This window comes from Fistularia commersonii, chromosome 32, assembly GCF_037954325.1.
Source record: "Fistularia commersonii isolate RoL2024-O1a breed Wild chromosome 32, RoL_Fcom_v1.0, whole genome shotgun sequence".
Lineage (NCBI taxonomy): Eukaryota > Metazoa > Chordata > Actinopteri > Syngnathiformes > Fistulariidae > Fistularia > Fistularia commersonii.
Window position 1 is genome coordinate 11560001 of NC_141315.1, and position 18190 is coordinate 11578190.

An 18190-nucleotide genomic window follows, 5' to 3' on the forward strand; every position below is an offset into this window, starting at 1 on the left:
AGCCTGGAACCCGAAGCCTTTAAAACTCGGGCTTTTATTTTGAACCGTCAAACCCGATGTTTTCGTCCGGCTTTTATTTTGAACGCTTTGTCTTATTTTGACTCTCGCCGACCGAAACGTGATTTCATTTGCTTTGCGATCTGGGCATGAAAGTATAGCCGCTGGCGGGCTGAAGTAGCGGACAGGAAGCGGCGAGCCGGCCCACTTCCTGTCGCAGGTAACCCCGGCCTCGCAGTAAATGTCTGTCTCTCGTTGCGCAGAGAGCACCGCTAATTTCCTTGATTCACAAACTGTCAATCACACCCAATGGAATCCAATCAGAAGGCGGGGGGGGACGGCCTGACGGGGACGCAGAAGGAGGCGGGGCTTCGGGCGCTGATGCAACGCACCGGATACCAGCTGAAGCAGGTGGAGCAGCCGAGCCGAGCCGAGCCGGCCGGCGCCGACCCGGTGCTCACGCCGCCGCCGTGCGTTCACAGGAAAACGGGCAGCGGCGGTACGGCGGCCCCCCCCCGGGCTGGGACGGCCCGCCGCCGGAGCGGGGCAGCGAGATCTTCGTGGGGAAGCTGCCGCGGGACCTCTTCGAGGACGAGCTGGTGCCGCTCTGTGAGAAGGTTCTACACAGAATGCCGTATTTCCACGCCGGAGGCTTTTATTCCGAAAGACGCGGCGCTAACGCTAGCACGCCGCTCGTCCCCGCAGTTCGGGAAGATCTACGAGGTCCGGATGATGATGGACTTCAACGGCAACAACCGCGGCTACGCCTTCGTCACCTTCTGCACCAAGCAGGAGGCCAGAGCCGCCATGAAGCAGCTCAACAACTACGAGATCAGGTGACCTTTGACCTCCTCCGTTTTGACCTCGCGCCGCCCCTCCCCCCTCTGACGCCGTGCCCCCCCCCCCCCCCCCCCCCCCCCCCCCCACGCCCCCCAGGAGCGGCCGCCTGCTGGGCGTCTGCGCCAGCGTGGACAACTGCCGGCTGTTTGTGGGCGGCATCCCGAAGACCAAGAAGAGGGAGGAGATCCTGGCGGAGGTGAGGAAGGTGACGGACGGCGTGGTGGACGTCATCGTGTACCCCAGCGCCGCAGACAAGTCCAAGAACCGCGGCTTCGCCTTCGTGGAGTACGAGAGTCACCGCGCCGCCGCCATGGCTCGCCGCAAGCTGCTGCCAGGTACTGCCGGCGAGACCGTGGCCACGTCACCGCACGTGTCCACTGGTGAGGGACGTGACGAGCACCTCGGCGGCGATCAGACGCCGGGCCGGCCTGAGGACGAGGTCGAGAAGGACGGCGGCCAGGAACCGTGGTGAGATGCCGCATGTACTCCTCCTCAGGACGCATCCAGCTGTGGGGACACGCCATCGCCGTGGACTGGGCGGAGCCTGAGGTGGAGGTGGACGAGGACACCATGGCCACCGTCAAGATCCTGTACGTCAGGAACCTGATGCTCCAGACCAGCGAGGAGGCCATCGAGAAGGAGTTCAACAGCATCAAACCAGGTGATCCGGGACCGGAAGGAACCCGATCGGTACACAGATCACCTGAGGACAACCGCTGTTCGGTACCGGTGAACCCTGGAGGTCCGGACTCGGGTTCTGGTCCAGATGTGGTGACGGAAAATGGGTTCTGCGTTGCAGGTGCGGTGGAGCGCGTGAAGAAGATCAGAGATTACGCTTTCGTCCACTTCGCTCAGAGAGACGACGCCCTCAACGCCATGACGGCGCTCAACGGGAAGGTCAGCCGCTGCCGGCCGTCTGACTGGAGAAAGACCCGGCCCGTACCTCCTGTCCTGTCCAGGGCTTAGCACCTGATCCGGACAGACCAGGAGGTCTCGGTTTGAGCTTCTCCGGGTTCCAGACGGAACAATCGCTCTGGATGTTTGTCACGTAGACGACGGTATCGTCAGCGTAGAAGGTGATTCCCAGCGGCAGATCTTCAAGATGCTGCTTTTCTGCAGGTTCTCGACGGCTCTCCCATCGAGGTGACGCTCGCCAAGCCGGTGGACAAAGACAGCTACGTCCGCTACACCCGCGGCACCGGGGGGCGGGGCAGCTCCCTGCTGCAGGCCGACTACAGCGCCTACCCCTTGGGACAGGTGAGGGCCCATCGCCCCCCCAGGGGCGGGTGGGGGAGCGAGGGAGGAGCAGGAGGGCTGAGGTGCTGGTCGGTGGGGTCCCTGAACCGCCGGCGGCCCAGGGGTAGTTGGGGGTTCGAGCACGGCGGGGGTCCAGATGGGGCGTTATCGGTCGGCGAGCGGCGGGCGGACCGGAGGAGACCCCGCCCAGTGGACAGAAGAGGCCTCACACTCTGCTCCTCCCCCTCCAGGTGTACGACCCCTCGGTGGCGTACCTGGGGGCGCCGGTGTTCTACGCCCCCCAGGCCTACGCCGCCGTACCGGGTCAGTTCCGGTTCCCGGCAGCCAAAGGTCACGTCGGGGGTCGAGGTCTGATTCGGACGCCGTCCGTCAGAGGTGAGACGTCCCGATGAAATATCAACGTGGCGACGCGAGGAAGGTTCTCTCTCACACAGGAACCGGCTCTGAGCCCCGAATCAAAGATGGCGGCTACAAAAATCTGAGCTGCGGGCGCCCTGGAGGGACACAAACGTCTCTTTCAGGGGTCAAAGTTCGGCGCTGCACGAGAAAAAGCGCGACTTCCTGTATGAGTTTGAGAACAAACTGTCAAATCAAACGCTAAACGCTAAACGCTCACACCGGCCACCATTGATTGACCTTCTGTAAGCCCCGCCCCCAAACTGCTTACAAGACGTTCCCTTAGGTTAAGCCAGGAAGAGCAGCGGCTAGCATCCCCTGCTAATTAGCCTGACGGTCGTTTACAAACGACTCATCCTCTCTAAAATCTGATGAGAACCCCGGAGACACAGGAGCTACAAGCTAGTTAGCCCAGCTGGTCCTTATGGTGCGTTTGGGCTCCGCGAGGAACTGTAAACCTCACATTCCATTTATTGATAACTATCGTGTCGCAAACATTATGTTTCATCACAGGCCAACGCTAACTGGGCACTCAATGTCTGGTAGTCCGCTAATAGTCCATCGGCCCATTGGCTGTGGTCCAGATGTTCTGAACAACAGACGATGTAACTGTCCCGTAGCTCGGGCCCGGCTAGCTAGCAGGCGGTTAGCTATCTTACTGCGAAGAATGTCCCGAATGAAGCTATTTAAACGTCAGAGACGCCTCCAACCCTTCGAGCCTTGGAGCGCGTCGCTCCGGGGCCGCGAACATGGCCGCCCTCGGCGCCGCTGCCGCTTGTGATGACAGGAAGTCCTTTATCCAATCAGAGGAAGAACATTCCGGCGTGATTTCTATGAATGCTGCCCAGCCAGAATCAGATTTGATCCATCGAATCAGGAGTGGCCGAGAGGCGTTGACGTGGCTACCGCCACCGGACAAGCGGCCTTTGTTACCACGGCAACGGAATGCTTGTGTGTCTGTGTGATTCTATCTCCCAGGTGATTTCCAGTGATTTGATTGATTTCACTGCCTTTTCGGTTTCCTGTAGAAATTTACATGACTGTACCTGTAGGGGCAGCGGGGGTGCGGGGGCTGGGTGGGCGGGGCTACCTGGCCTACGCTGCCGGGGGCGGAGCCGTGGGCCGCGGCGGAGGCGGAGCCTTCCACGGCCTGAAGGCGGACAAGGCGGCGGAGGACAAGCTGTATGACCTACTGCCCGGCATGGAGCTGACCCCCATGACCCCGGCCGCCATGAGCCTGAAGGCCGCCGCCGTCAAGCCGGCCACGCAGGTGAGGCGCCTCCCGACCAGACGGGAAGGCGGGTAGGAGAGGTGGTCTTCATGCCGTGGCTCCGTGTCTGAAGGTCCTGGACGAGTTGTGTCAGAAGAACAACTGGGGTCACCCCATCTACCAGCTGCACTCGGCCATCGGGCCCGACCAGAGGCAGCTCTTCCTCTACAAGATCACCATCCCCGCCCTCGCCACGCAGTACCCCAACACGTGAGTACTACTACAGCACAGACATACTAACTGCCACGCAGTACCCCAACACGTGAGTACTACTACAGCACAGACATACTAACTGCCACGCAGTACCCCAACACATGAGTACTATTACAGCACAGACATACTAACTGCCACGCAGTACCCCAACACGTGAGTACTACTACAGCACAGACATACTAACTGCCACGCAGTACCCCATCACATGAGTACTATTACAGCACAGAAATACTAACTACCATGCAGTATCCCAACACCTGAGTACTACTACAGCACAGACATACTAACTGCCACGCAGTACCCCAACACGTGAGTACTACTACAGCACAGACATACTAACTGCCACGCAGTACCCCAACACCTGAGTACTACTACAGCACAGACATACTAACTACAATGCAGTACCCCAACATGTGAGAACTACTGCAGCACAGAAATACTAACTGCCACGCAGTACCCCAACACCTGAGTACTACTACAGCACAGAAATACTAAGTACAACACAGTACCCCAACACCTGAGTACTACCACACAGTACCCCAACATGTGAGAACTACTACAGCACAAAATAGTACTTGCATGCAGTACCCCATTACCTGAGTACTACCACAGCTCAGAAATCCTACTTCCTGCCACAAACTAAGCTAAGTTAGCGGTGTGGACGGCTTCGAGACAGTGTTTCCGGTGGGCCTCTGCTGCCCCCTGTGGCGGCGGTCTGACCTGACGGCCTGTGTGTGTCCGCAGTCACCCGTTCACCCCCGCTAAGCTGTGCACCGCCGTGGAGGAAGCTAAAGTGCACGCAGCCGAGCACACGCTGCACACACTCGGCCTGCAGGCAGAGGGTGCCGACGCTTCCGCCACCGCGGTCGCTGCTGTCGGCTTCCCAGGTATGTGAAGGTCCGTAACCACTGATGCCACCACCGCTGACACCACACACACACACACACACACACACACACACACACTGACATGCCATCATTTGCCATCATGTGACCTGCTGCTGGGAACATTAATGAGAAAGTTAGTTAAAAAAGGCTTGTGAAAGTACCTCTGAATGAAAGCACTTGTGAGTGCAGGTACTCCTGGGTGAGGCGGGCTGTGCCTGCTAGCTTCAGCCTGCTAGCTCCTCCTGACGCCATGCTAACCGCTACATGTGTTCTTGTTATTCCAGTTAGCGATTAGCAGAATTAGCAGAAACATTAAAACGGCGTGAAAGTGCGTCACATGACCGGTATTTACGGCGTGCGCAGGCCGAGCCCCGAGGCGGCCGCTAACGCTGAGCGTCTGTGTGCAGGTTACGCCCTGGCCAGCCCGGCGCCGACCGCCGTCGCCTCCCAGCTGAAGGACCTGGCCTACACCGGCTACGAGGGCTACCCGGCCTTCGCCATGGCAACGCGCCACTCCGACGGCTACGGTGTCTTCTAGTGAGTGTGGTGTTGGCGGCGGCGGCGGCGGTGGCGGCGGCGGCACTCCAGATCCTCCCTCCGTTTGACAGGTTTTGATTTTCAAAGAAGGTTTTCAATGATCATTGGTCGACGGGTCTGAGCCTGGTGGAACCTGATTGGCCCATCAGGACTTGACACCACAGCCCTGCCCCCAACACGCTGCTGCCGCCCATCAATTCCAATCTGTGCTGATCACTTTGCTAACACACACACACACACACACACACACACACACACACACACACACATGCTGCCCTTCCCCAGTCGAAACAGAAGTACTTCGGGGGAAAACGCCTAAATACTACAGATACTCTAAACATACACGGTAATTCGATAAAGGAAGTTCCAGCTCATTTAACTTTTTTTAAATTTGTTTTTTTTTTCTTTCCAAAAAATTTGAATATTGTCCAGATCCTGGTCCTGGACCTGAACCTGGCCCCCGGGTCTGATCATTGACCTGATCTCGGTCCCGTAGTTGCCAGGATCGTTCTTTTCTTACCTTGTATAAAACCCTGCCCTTTCCTGGAGCTCTTCCCAGTTGTGATGTCACTTCCTGTTTCAGTATTCTGTGGCTCTGAGCAGCTGCGGGTCCACGTCCCGGCCCGAGACCCGGACCCGGACCTGCGGCCCCCTTTCTAGATGTAGAACCATGTGTTGAAGCCTGCGGTGTCGGTGACGCAGCTGACAGAGACAGTATTAAAGAGTTATTTTTATAAGAACCAGACCTTTTCTACGACACGGTGATCAATAAGCAATAATCTGTGATCGGTGATCCGGGCGGAGCCGCTCGATCGGTGGATCGAACGATGGACTATGTCTGATGATTGAAAATCTTCTGGAAATAAAAGATGAAAACAGCGTCTCTTCTTGGTGGGTTTCTTTCCAGAGCTCGCCTCCGGCGGGAATCAATACCCGATCCCCCAGGATCAATGATCGGTGGGGGGCAGGAAGGTGCTCCGGCGGTCACCCGACACTTACTTGTGAACCGGGTGTGGAATTTTTTTTTTTTTTTTCATAAATAGTACAAACTAATATACAAATGTACAAGTAAACATGGCAAGTTAGAACTGAATGTCAATGAAACAACCAGGGATGAGGAAGCAAAGGACATATGTAATCAGAAGTTAATGGTGTTAACGGTTTGTGAGAAATTTATCATGCTAGACGAAAAAGGAAGTAAAAGAAAATAATTAAATAAATAGATAGACAAATAAAATTAAAGAGAGAAAAAAACTTGCACGGGGAATATAACATGTATTTAACTTGGTGGTTCACAAGAAATCTCAGACATCTTCTTCTTCTTCTTTCGGCTTTTCCCGTTAGGGGTCGCCACAGCGAGTCAACTTTCTCCATCTAACCCTATTCTCTGTATCTTCCTCTCTCACACCAGCTACTTTCATATCCTCTCTCACTACGTCCATAAATCTTCTCTTTGGTCTTCCTCGAGACCTCTTGCCTGGCAGCTCCAATTCCAGCATCCGTCTACCAATATATTCACTATCTCTTCTCTGTACATGACCGAACCATCTCAGTCTGGCTTCTCTGACCTTCTCTCCAAAACATCGAACATGTGCCGTCCCTCTGATAGATTCATTCCTGATCCTATCCATCCTGGTCACTCCCAAAGAGAACCTCAACATCTTCATCTCTGCAACCTCTAGTTCTGCCTGCTGTCTTTTGGTCATTGTAACAGTTTCTAGTCCATACATCATCGCTGGTCTCACCACTGTCTTGTACACCTTTCCTTTTATTCTGGCCGATAGTCTTCTATCACATAGTACCCCTGACACTTTTCTCCACCCATTCCAACCTGCTTGGACCCGTCTCTTCACCTCTTTTCCGCACTCTCCGTTGCTCTGGACTGTTGACCCTAAGTACCTGAAATCCTCCAGCTTCTTGATCTCCATTCCCTGTAGCCTCACCGCTCCACCCGAGTTCCTCTCATTCACACACATATATTCTGTCTTGCTGCGACTAACTTTCATTCCTCTCCTTTCCAGAGCATACCTCCACCTCTCTAGATTTTCCTCTACCTGTTGTCTGCTCTCACTACAGATCACAATGTCATCCGCAAACATCATGGTCCATGGGGATTCCTGTCTAACCTCATCTGTCAGCCTATCCATCACCATTGCGAACAAGAAGGGGCTCAGTGCTGATCCCTGATGGAGTCCCACCTCCACCTTGAACTTCTCTGTTACCCCTACAGCACACCGTACCAGTGTCTCACAGCTAGCATACATGTCCTGCACCAGTCCAACATACTTCTCTGCCACTCCAGACTTCCTCATACAATACCAGAGCTCCTCTCTTGGCACCCTGTCATATGCTTTTTCTAGGTCTACAAAAACGCAGTGCAACTCCCTCTGGCCTTCTCTGTACTTTTCTATTAGCATTCTCAACGCAAATACTGCATCTGTAGTACTCTTCCTAGGCATGAAGCCATACTGCTGTTCACAAATGCTGACTTCTGCTCTCAGTCTAGTTTCCACTACTCTTTCCCATAACTTCATTGTATGGCTCATCAACTTTATCCCTCTGTAGTTGCCACAATTCTGCACATCCCCTTTATTCTTAAAAATAGGCACCATCACACTTTGTCTCCATTCTTCAGGCATCTTCTCACTCTCTAAGATCCTGTTGAATAATCTAGTCAGAAAATCTACCGCTGCCTCTCCTAGACACTTCCACACCTCCACAGGTATATCATCAGGACCAACTGCTTTTCCACTCTTCATCCTCTTCAATGCCTTCCTCACTTCACTTTTACTAATTTTTGCTACTTTGTGGTCTACAATAGTCACCTCTTCTACCCTTGCCTCTCTTTCATTTTCCACATTCATCAGTTCTTCAAAGTACTCTTTCCATCTTCCCATCACTCTTCTAGCATCTGTCAATACATTTCCCTCTCTGTCCTTTATCACCCGGACCTGTTGTACATCCTTTGCATCTTTATCTCTCTGTCTCGCCAACCTGTATAGATCATTCTCACCCTCCTTACTATCCAACCGAGCATACAAGTCATCATAAGCCCTTTGTTTTGCCTTTGCTACCTCTATCTTTACCTTTCGCCGCACCTCCCTGAACTCCTGTCTGTTCTCTTCAGTCCTCTCAGTATCCCACTTCTTCTTCGCTAACCGCTTTCTCTGTATACACTCCTGCACTTCCTCATTCCACCACCAAGTCTCCTTATCTACTTTCCTTCCAGATGACACACCAAGTACTCTTTTACCTGTCTCCCTGATAACACTAGCTGTAGTTGTCCAATCATCTGGAAGCTCACCCTGACCACCCAGACCCTTTCTCAACTCCTCCCTGAAAACCATGCAACACTCCTCCCTTTTCAGCTTCCACCATTTTGTCCTCTGCTCTGCCTTTGTCCTCTTCATCTTCCTTGTCACCAGAGTCATCCTACAAACCACCATCCTATGCTGTCTGGCTACACTCTCACCTACAACTACTTTGCAGTCACTAATCTCTTTCAGGTTACCCCGTCTATACAAGATGTAGTCTACCTGCGTGCTCCTACCTCCGCTCTTATAAGTTACCCTATGTTCCTGTTTTTTCTGGAAAAAGGTGTTCACTACAGCCATTTCCATCCTTTTTGCAAAATCTACCACCATCTGTCCCTCTGCATTCCTATCCTTGATACCAAATCTGCCCATCACTTCTTCATCCCCTCTATTGCCTTCACCAACATGTCCATTGAAGTCTGCACCAATGACCACTCTCTCATTTCTGGGAATATTCTGCATCACTTCATCTAACTCATTCCAGAACTTCTCCTTCTCTTCAGATTCACATCCCACCTGCGGGGCATAGCCACTAACAACATTGAGCATCACACCTTCGATTTCCAGTTTCAGACTCATAAGTCTATCTGACATTCTTTTCACCTCTAGGACTTTCCTAACAAACTCCTCCTTCAAGATAACTCCTACTCCATTTCTCTTCTTGTCAGTACCATAATAGTACAACTTAAAGCCTGCTCCTAAGCTTCTAGCCTTACTACCTTTCCACCTGGTCTCCTGGACACACAGTATATCCACCTTCCTTCTCTGCATCATGTCGACCAGCTCTCTACCTTTTCCTGTCATAGTCCCAACATTCAAAGTCCCTACTCTCAGTCCCAGACTCTTTCCCTTCCTCCTCTCTCTCTGCTTCCGAACACGCACTCCTCCTCTTCTTCTTGTTCTTGTTCTTCGACCCACAGTAGCCCAATTTCCATTAGTACCCTGTAGGTCATCAGTACCAATGGCGGTCGTTGTTAACCCGGTCCGCGACCGATCCGGTATGGTATAGTTTTGGTTGTCTCGCATATTTGGTTTTGGCAAAAGTTTTACGCCGGATGCCCTTCCTGACGCAACCCTCTGCATTTATCCGGGCTTGGGACCGGCACAGGGAGACACTGCTCCGTGCCCCCCCAAGGCAGGCTTGGAGAGGCACGGGCCAGTGCCGCCCTGAGGCTGCATTCCGCCCTGAGGCTGCATTAAGAAATCTCAGACATCAAACTGTATATTTTTTGGTTTTTGGATTTTTCCACAAGTTTTAGGATTTTTTTATATAAATCAAGATTGTTTATAAAGATCATAAAATTGGGGGAACACTTCTGCATTCTGTTTTTGTGAATGAAGAACTTGGCCAGGCCTAAAATAACATTGACTCATAGTTCATCTCTTTTGTTGCTTAAAAGTAAACCAAATGTTATATCATCTCTTGAGAAGGAAACTGGTGACGATGGAAAATTATCTTTAACCCATTTTTGAGTTTTAGCCCAAAAGCCCTGTACTTTTTCGCATGAGAAAAAATATATGGTACAAATATTATCTTCAATATTAAAGCGTCCCCTCAATAATTCCTTAGATGGGTAGATGTCGTTCATAGTTTTGAAGTGGGCCTCTTTTGCCTCGGCGGTATGGGTAGAGTCCGGTACAGGGTCCAGAAAACAGTTCTGGTCCTGGGTTGGGACTGACCCGCTTTCCTGCGCAGTTGGATTTTCAAAATAAGAGTTCAGATTTCATGGACATCACAGAAATACTTCTCCACTCTCAACCATCACCTTCTCACTGGCAGATCCAGAGCAAATACCTGGATGGGTCCGCATACTGCAACAAGATCCCTCCCGGAGAAGCCTCTCCCGGAGAAGCCTCGGCCGGAGAAGCCTCGGCCGGAGAAGCCGCTCAGGCGGAGGCTCTTATTTTGAAGGTGCATCCTCGGGATCCTCTCTGTTTCCGGTAGAGGAGGACCACTTCCGGAAAGGACGCAATTGGTCGGCACGTCGTCCTCACTCCTGTTTAGCAGCTTTGAATTCGAACGGTTTCCGGCCCTCGATGATTCAATCAGGATTCCTGTGATCGATCACAAAACTCCAATATCGATCAGGGGTAGAAAAAAAAAAAAAAATTAACGGACCGGTTCCGCTGCCTGGCCAATCAGAGGGCGGCGTGGCTGTGACGTCACCCCGCCCCGCCCCGCCCCCCCGGAGCGCAGCGCGGCGGAGCGGTCAGATGACCGGAGCCCGCCGAGCCGCCGCAGGTGAGTCACCGGCCGCCGGGGAACCGGCCCGGAACCCGCTGCCTCCGCGCGAGGAGTCCGCTCCGGTACCGGCCCGGTTCCCCTCCGGTTCCTCGGATGCTCCGCTGGAGCCGGACCGCCGACCGCGGGGTCCAGGAGACCCGGATGTTGGCAGTCCGCGAATAGTTAGTTTATTGTTAGTTATCAGTTAGTTAACAGTTGCTTTATTGTTAGTTATTAGTTACTTTACAGTAAGCTAATTGTTAGTCAGCGGTTAGGTAACGAGGTCGGTCACGTGAACGCCAGCCTCAATGAGTCTCTTCAAGATAACATGCCGAATGATCTGTGTGTGTGTGTGTGTGTGTGTGTGTGTGTGTGTGTGTGTGTGTAGTCATGATGCAGTGGTGCCTGCTGTGTGTGTCCTGGTTCTCCGTCCTCCCCCAGGTGGACCTCCTCCTCCCCCCCTCCGCCAGAGGTTCCCTGCAGGAGGACCTGGACCCTGAAGTCGACATGAACATCGTGAGTGTGTTTGCTCATCAGAAGGCTAATGATGTAATAGTGTCTGACTAATGACGTAGTAGCTCCAGGCTACAGATATAGCAGTGTAAATTGAGAGTCGTAGCGGTGTTAGGCTACTGATGTGCTAGTGACGGGTTAATAACGTAGCATTAACGGGATAATGACCAGCTTCCCGTCACCTGTTAGCAAGGAGGGTGCTAGCAGGAGGGGAGCATCACAGCCCTGCTAGTACTCATTAGCCTGACGTCACATCCTGCAGCCAACGAAGGCAGATCTCACATAGCATTAGCTTTATATCATCCAAAGTGCCTCGTAGCATTAACAAGCTAACCTTGCACGTGCAGACAGAGATCATCCGGAGGTGGGGTTACCTGGCCGAGGAGCACCAGGTGGAGACGGAGGACGGGTTCATCCTGACGCTCAACCGGATCCCGGTTGGACTCAGAAAGATGGCAGGTGAGCAAAGAGTAAAACAACACACACACACACACACACACACACACACATACTGACGGGCTGCCCGCTGCAGGGCCCAGACCTGCAGTTCTGCTCCAACATGGCCTCCTGGCGGCGGGCAGCAACTGGATCACCAACCCCCCCGCCTCCGGCCTGGGCTACGCGCTAGCAGATGGCGGCTACGACGTGTGGCTTGGGAACAGCCGGGGGAACACCTGGTCCAGGAGGCACCGCTCGCTCCGGCCCGACCAGGACGCCTTCTGGGCCTTCAGGTGCCACCGCTATTCCCAGGGGTCAGAGGTCAGAGGTGAACCTGCAGGTCGCCGCTCACCTGCCGGTGCGTGTGTGTGTGTGCGCAGCCATGACGAGATGGCGCTGAAGGACCTCCCTGCGGTGGTGGACTACATCCTGAAGGTGACGGGTCAGGAGCAGATCTTCTACATCGGACACTCCCAGGGGACGACCATCGGTGACCTCAGTCGATCGATCAGTATTCCATCTGTTCTCGAAGCACACGGGCAGATTGACTGACGGGAACCTCCCCCCCCCCCCCAGCCTTCATGGCGTTCTCCACGTTGCCCGACCTGGCCAGGAAGATCAAGCTGTTCGTGGGCCTGGCGCCCGTGGCCACCGTGGCGTTCACAAGCAGCGCCATGACCAAGCTGTCATTCCTGCCCGAGCCGGTGGTCTGGGTGAGTCAGCCGCCCGTCGCCACGCCGACTCCTGCGGACCTCCCGCTGACCTCTGCGGCCTGACGGACAGGAGCTGTTTGGGAGGCGGGACTTCCTGCCCCAGAGCGACATCATCAAGTGGTTTGCGGAGCACGTGTGTTCTGAGCACAGCAAGCTCTGTCAGAACATCTTCTTCCTGCTCTGCGGCTTCGACGAGGGCAACCTCAACGTGGTGGGTCTGCTCCCCCTTCCTGCTCCCCCTTCCTGCTTCCCCTTCCTGCTTCCCCTTCCTGCTCCCCCTTCCTGCTCCCCCTCCTGACTGACAGCAGGCCTCTGGTGTTTCAGACTCGGACCCCGGTTTACACCACCCACTGTCCCGCTGGAACCTCCGTGCAGAACATGGTGCACTGGGCCCAGGTAACACACTAACACACACACACACACACTCACACACATGTACACCCTCTGCAGTAAGGTGTGTTTGTGTGTGTGTGTGTCCGTGCGCGCAGGCGGTCCACAGTGGGAAGCTCATGGCCTTTGACTTTGGCGCGTCAGGAAACATGAAGCACTACAACCAGGTGAGGCCGGCAGTGAGGGGCCTTCTGATTGGCCGAGATCAGTATGTGGAACAGAACCCACAAGAAGTGACTCACCCGCTGACTTCCTGTGTGCCGCCCTCAGACCACGCCCCCTGCCTACAACGTCCAGGACATGAAGGTTCCCACCGCCCTGTTCTCGGGGGGGCAGGACACGCTGGCCGACCCCAAAGACGTGGCCGTCCTCCTCACCCAGGTCAGTGGGCCGGGGTCAAAGGTCACGGGCCGGCTCTCAGCCGCGGGTTCACCGTCCCTCTCTGCCGCCTGCAGGTGTCCAACCTGGTGTTCCACCAGCACATAGAACACTGGGAACATCTGGACTTCATCTGGGGCATGGACGCTCCTCAGCTGATGTTCCCCTCCATCCTGAAGCTGCTAAAGGACAACCACTAGAAGAACCTCAGGATTTGTGAAAGCTGGATTTTTAATCACTTCCTGTTTGCTGGATTCCTACTTCCTGTTTCAGTTTGAACGTTCTCGATTAATGGGTCACTCCGTGTCTGAGAGAACCAGCGGGTCACATGAGCAGCCCCATGTTTGTAGTCCTACAGTACCACCACTAGAAACCCACAATATCCAGGCCGCTTCGTGCTAAGCTAACAGACATAGGAACGACTCAAAATGAATTAATCTGTGATATCTCCACCTTGCAGATGCTGAATGGATGATGTGTAGCTTGGCGCTAGTGCTAGCAGCATTAAGACCTCAGATGCCTCTTTCACTCAACGCAGACTCAGGGTCAAAGGTCGAGGTGACCTTCGCCCGCTAACGTCGTTTTATCTTGAATTTTTTCTGGATAGTCTGCTATGGTAACAGCAGCGTCCAGTCAGCAGCCTTCCCCTGTGGGGGCGGAGATTCTCCTACTTACGCACTCATCTTTTTAATGCCTTTTAATCTGAGATTTTTATTCAAGTAAAAACCTACAAAGCCTCACTTTGGGATTGTCCACTTCCTGCTGGTTTGACGGCTAACCTGCTTCACACACTCACACGGGACAGGGATCTGCTGCGGACAGGAAAACTTTATGTCGATGGCACATAACAGAAAGGGTGAGCCGAGCTCGGCTTCAAAGAGATGTGAAACGCAAAGCGTCCCGCGTCACGCGACGGCATCGTCGTGTCTTCGGGTTCGACTGGAAGAGTCAGACTCCCTCTGGATGGAGTTTCCTGGGAGCGTAAGCCAGCGGCCGCCGCTAGGAGGCGGCGTTGTGCGGTAGTGAAATCATCCGTTAGCCGGTGGGCGTGGGTGACGTCCCCTCAGGAGGCGCTCTGAGCCGTGGAGCCGGCCGGGGAAATACAGTTCTGAGTTCAGCTTGTAGCTTCCGGCGGAGACTCGCCAACCGTCACTGCGACTTCCTCAGCAGCCGCACGATCTTGTGGAACTTGAGTCGCACGGCGACGTCCAGCGGCGTCTCGCCGTCCTGTAAGAGAGGCGGGCGTCAGCGGCGCCGGGACGCCGCTAACGCCGAGTGGGGCGGGGCCACCTACCTTATTCTGGATGTCGGTGGCGGCGTTCCTCTCCAGCAGCAGAGGAACCAGACGGTGGCTCTTCCTCTGGCAGATGTAGTGGAGCGCCGTGTTCCCTTTCTGCACGCACACACATGGCCGCGGTCACCACAAACCCACATCACTCAAGGCTGCGAGATGCACGGATATCGCTGCGCACGTACGTAGTCGACGGCGTTGACGTCGATATCGGTGTCCAGAACGCTCTTCATGAGCGCCATGTTCTGTCTCTGCTTCTGTAACTGAAACACACGGCGGTGTCATCGTGACGGAGGCGTCTCATGGGCCGCACTTAGCCTGGTGCCAGCATGGGTTAGTCTACCATGAGGAAGTAACCCAGCAGCAGGATGGGCATCAGCAGCAGGATCATCAGGTGGTCAAGAAGCGAGAACGTCCTCTTGGCGGCGTAGTGGAGACACGTCCGCCGCTTCTGAGGAACAGGGACATCACGACTGATCAGCTGACCCTGTGACATCACGACTGATCAGCTGACCCTGTGACATCATGACCCATCAGCTGACCCTGTGACATCAGGACTGATCAGCTGACCCTGTGACATCACGACTGATCAGCTGACCCTGTGACAACCCCGTCAGATCACCTTATTGGTCAGGTGAACGTCTGCCCCATTGGCCAGGAGGTAGCGCAGTGTGCTGACGTTGCCACGGCGACAGGCGGCAATGAGGGCCGTGTCCCCGCTGGGCTCGGCCGCGGCGTTCAGGGCGTCGGGGTCGCCGCTCAGGATGTCGTACAGCCGATGGACGTCGCCGTCGTATGCCGATTGACAGATGGGCTGCAAAGAGAGGCCGTTGGACACGTGCTAACACAACCTAGCGCCCCAACTATGGGTGGAAGTTGATGTGTTACCACATCATGCTAACACGACCTGTTGATCAGCTGTTTGGTTACTCACAAGGCCAACGACTTCCTGTTACACTGAGCTAGGCTAACATCTGGTTAAAACTAGCTATGCGACGCTTACACTGTCTGGTGGAAAGGAAATGTCTTTATTTGGTCGGTACGGTGCATGTCAATGAACACACATGAAACATACATGTGAACACACCACTCTGGATTGTAGCCATGGGCTAATTTGCATCCGCTGTCCCACAGTTGGGCTAACAAACACACTCTCATTCCTCTTGACCTATTTTACATGTTTTAGGTGGTAGAGAAACCAGAGAACCTGGAGGAAACCTACTCAGACTGGAGGAGAAACATGCAAACTCCTCACAGGAAGACCTCGTCAGGCCGGGAATCCAGCCTGAAGCTCCGCTGCCCCCTGCCTGGAGACTAAATGTCTGCAGGACTCAAAACTGGTCTGTCTTTAGAACAGGTTGATCTGGTCACACACACACACACACACACACACACACACACACACACACACACACACACACACACAGCAGTGTGTGCTGTTGCGTACAGGTGTGGCAGGAAGCACCAGGCTGTCTGGTTCAGACTCGAGTCTCCACATGTCAGGAGCCCGGCGGCGTGATGACGTCATCGGCTCGCGGGCCCCCGGATGCAGACCGGCCCCGGGGCCACGAGGTCACGGCAAACGTGAGGAGGACCGAGAAGATCGCCGATTGATTCCACTCGATCGGTTACCGATTCCCATACCGGTCTTATCGATCCGCGGCCGTTCAATCCTGGTCTTCACTTCCTGTCACGTGCCCTTACCTCAGACACCCAACGACCATCCGTGACGTCACCGCCCCGCGTCCCAGCAGCTCATCGATCACCCGCGATCGAACCGATCGGAAACCCCTCCGGCGCTCCGAGGCCGGCGGCGGCCGCCCGTCCGTCCGGAGGCAGGAAGGGGTTTACCGGGGGAGAAGCGGCGTCTTACCTCGGAGTACGTCAGTCCCATGGCCGCGGCGGAGCGCACCTGCACGCGCGACACCGACCGCTTCCGGCGCCGCCCTTCAAAATAAAAGAGCCGATACGATCGAAGGGTCAAACTTCACAATAAGTTGACCTCGGCGGCCAGAGTCTGACCTTTCACATTCCACCGGTTTAAAGTACAATATTAGATTGAAACTGTAACCATGTAAATGATGTGTTGTTTTGATTATGGCCTGTATGTTGGTGCCCTTTCAATTTGGTGTGTGTTGGTGGCTGTTGCCTAAAGAGGTGCAAGAGAAAGCGTGTGTGTGTGTGTGTTTGGTCCGGCCTGACCTCTGACCCGTGCGTCCTCAAAACAAGGGCCGGCAGAACCAATCACACCCCACACTTTCCCCCCCATGCACCTCTTTAGGCGACCGCCAACAACGAAAAACCGAATTGAAAGAGCACCAACAGACAAGCCAGAATGAAAATAACCTATCGTTTGCATGCTGACAGTCTTCCCTTGCTACCAGAAGAAATGGCCCCATTTGCCAACACGTAACAGACGAGAAAATGTGAAATGTGAAAATGTGAAAATGTGAAAACCCAACATGTGTAAAGGTAGAATACATCCCGACATTCAGCCAGCCAACAACTTGCTGGAAAATATCCGAAGAACATGTACACTCATTGACAGATGCAAAATAACACTTAATTTACATGGTTACAATAAACTGTTTCAACTTTCCTCTTCTTTCACATAAGCAGAAGTTCTTTTAAGATGGTTATTTGGTTGAGCCGTCACTTCTGACTTCAGACTCCTGCTACTTTGGATCTTCGGTGACTGAATTGCACTTCTTGTAAGTCGCTTTGGATTAAAGCGCCTGCCGAATGGCTGCGATGTAATGTCATGTTAAGAAAAAATGCCGCTGGCCTGTCTTTTTTTTTGTATTGAACATTATAAGTGTGAAGAGATAAACATATGTACAAATAAACATGGCAAGGTAGAATCAAATGTCAATGAAACAACCAGGGATGAGGAAGCAAAGGACATAAGGACATTCTTTCTGTATGTAATCAGAAGTTAACAGTGTTAAAAGTTTGTGAGAAATGTTTAATGCTAGACAAAAAAGAAAGTAAAAGAAAATAAATAAATAGATGGATAAATAAAATTAGAAAAAAAAAATGCTGCAAGGGGAATATAAAATGTATTTAATTTGGTGTTTCACAAGGAATCTCAAACATCAAACTGTATATTTTTTAGCTTTTGGATTTTTCCACAAGTTTTAGGATTTTTTATATAAATCAAAATTGTTAATAAAGAACATAAAATTGGGGGAACACTTCTGCATTCTGTTTTTGTGAATGAAGAACTTGGCCCGGCCTAAAATAACATTGACACAGAGTTCATCTGTTATGTTGCTTAAAAGTAAACCAAATGTTATATCATCTTTTGAGAAGGAAACTGGTGACGATGGAAAATTATCTTTAACCCATTTTTGAGTTTTAGCCCAAAAGCCCTGTACTTTTTCACATGAGAGAAATATATGGTCTGTAGTTTCAATGTTGTCTTCACAAAATGTACAAATATTATCTTCAAAATTAAAGCGTCCCCTCAATAATTCCTTAGATGGGTAGATGTCATTCATAATTTAGAAGTGGGTCTCTTTTGCCTTGGGGG

The 18190-nt window shown here is 53.1% G+C and overlaps 3 protein-coding genes across 11 annotated transcripts in view; 2 read left to right on the plus strand and 1 right to left on the minus strand.

The window, feature by feature from the left end:
- a1cf (apobec1 complementation factor) overlaps positions 1-6278 on the plus strand; it is a 7320-nt gene extending 1042 nt beyond the window's left edge. For 2 of the 7 annotated variants that reach the window (XM_086139479.1, XM_086139480.1), the window contains 12 exons: positions 261-408; positions 480-614; positions 703-833; positions 934-1172; positions 1334-1498; positions 1637-1734; positions 1957-2094; positions 2325-2469; positions 3519-3760; positions 3834-3970; positions 4718-4860; positions 5268-6278. In XM_086139479.1, coding sequence (XP_085995605.1) covers positions 307-408; positions 480-614; positions 703-833; positions 934-1172; positions 1334-1498; positions 1637-1734; positions 1957-2094; positions 2325-2469; positions 3519-3760; positions 3834-3970; positions 4718-4860; positions 5268-5398 — 1806 coding nt within the window. In that variant the 5' untranslated portion in view covers positions 261-306 and the 3' untranslated portion in view covers positions 5399-6278. Of the gene's footprint in view, positions 1-260; positions 409-479; positions 615-702; positions 834-933; positions 1173-1333; positions 1499-1636; positions 1735-1956; positions 2095-2324; positions 2470-3518; positions 3761-3833; positions 3971-4717; positions 4871-5267 lie in introns of all 7 variants that reach the window. The other 5 variants (XM_086139482.1, XM_086139481.1, XM_086139484.1 and 2 more) reach the window with 5 other exon arrangements.
- Positions 6279-10669: 4391 nt separating this feature from the next.
- Positions 10670-14107, plus strand: lipf (lipase F, gastric type). The gene is made up of 11 exons (XM_086139489.1): positions 10670-10953; positions 11324-11451; positions 11796-11907; positions 11981-12179; positions 12267-12376; positions 12463-12599; positions 12670-12810; positions 12924-12995; positions 13088-13156; positions 13260-13370; positions 13445-14107. Exons 1-11 carry the CDS (start codon positions 10926-10928, stop codon positions 13565-13567), a joined length of 1230 nt encoding a protein of 409 aa, XP_085995615.1. The 5' UTR covers positions 10670-10925; the 3' UTR covers positions 13568-14107.
- Positions 14108-14177: 70 nt separating this feature from the next.
- ankrd22 (ankyrin repeat domain 22) lies at positions 14178-16593 on the minus strand. 3 transcript variants are annotated; one of them, XM_086139491.1, is made up of 6 exons: positions 16532-16593; positions 15281-15472; positions 15002-15106; positions 14844-14921; positions 14662-14760; positions 14178-14594 (listed from the first exon to the last, which is right to left on the minus strand). In XM_086139491.1, exons 1-6 carry the CDS (start codon positions 16550-16552, stop codon positions 14517-14519), a joined length of 573 nt encoding a protein of 190 aa, XP_085995617.1. In that variant the 5' UTR covers positions 16553-16593; the 3' UTR covers positions 14178-14516. The 3 variants fall into 3 exon arrangements, with proteins under 3 accessions (XP_085995617.1, XP_085995616.1, XP_085995618.1); XM_086139490.1 differs by having other exon boundaries at positions 15002-15109; XM_086139492.1 differs by lacking the exon at positions 15002-15106.
- Positions 16594-18190: the final 1597 nt, after the last annotated feature.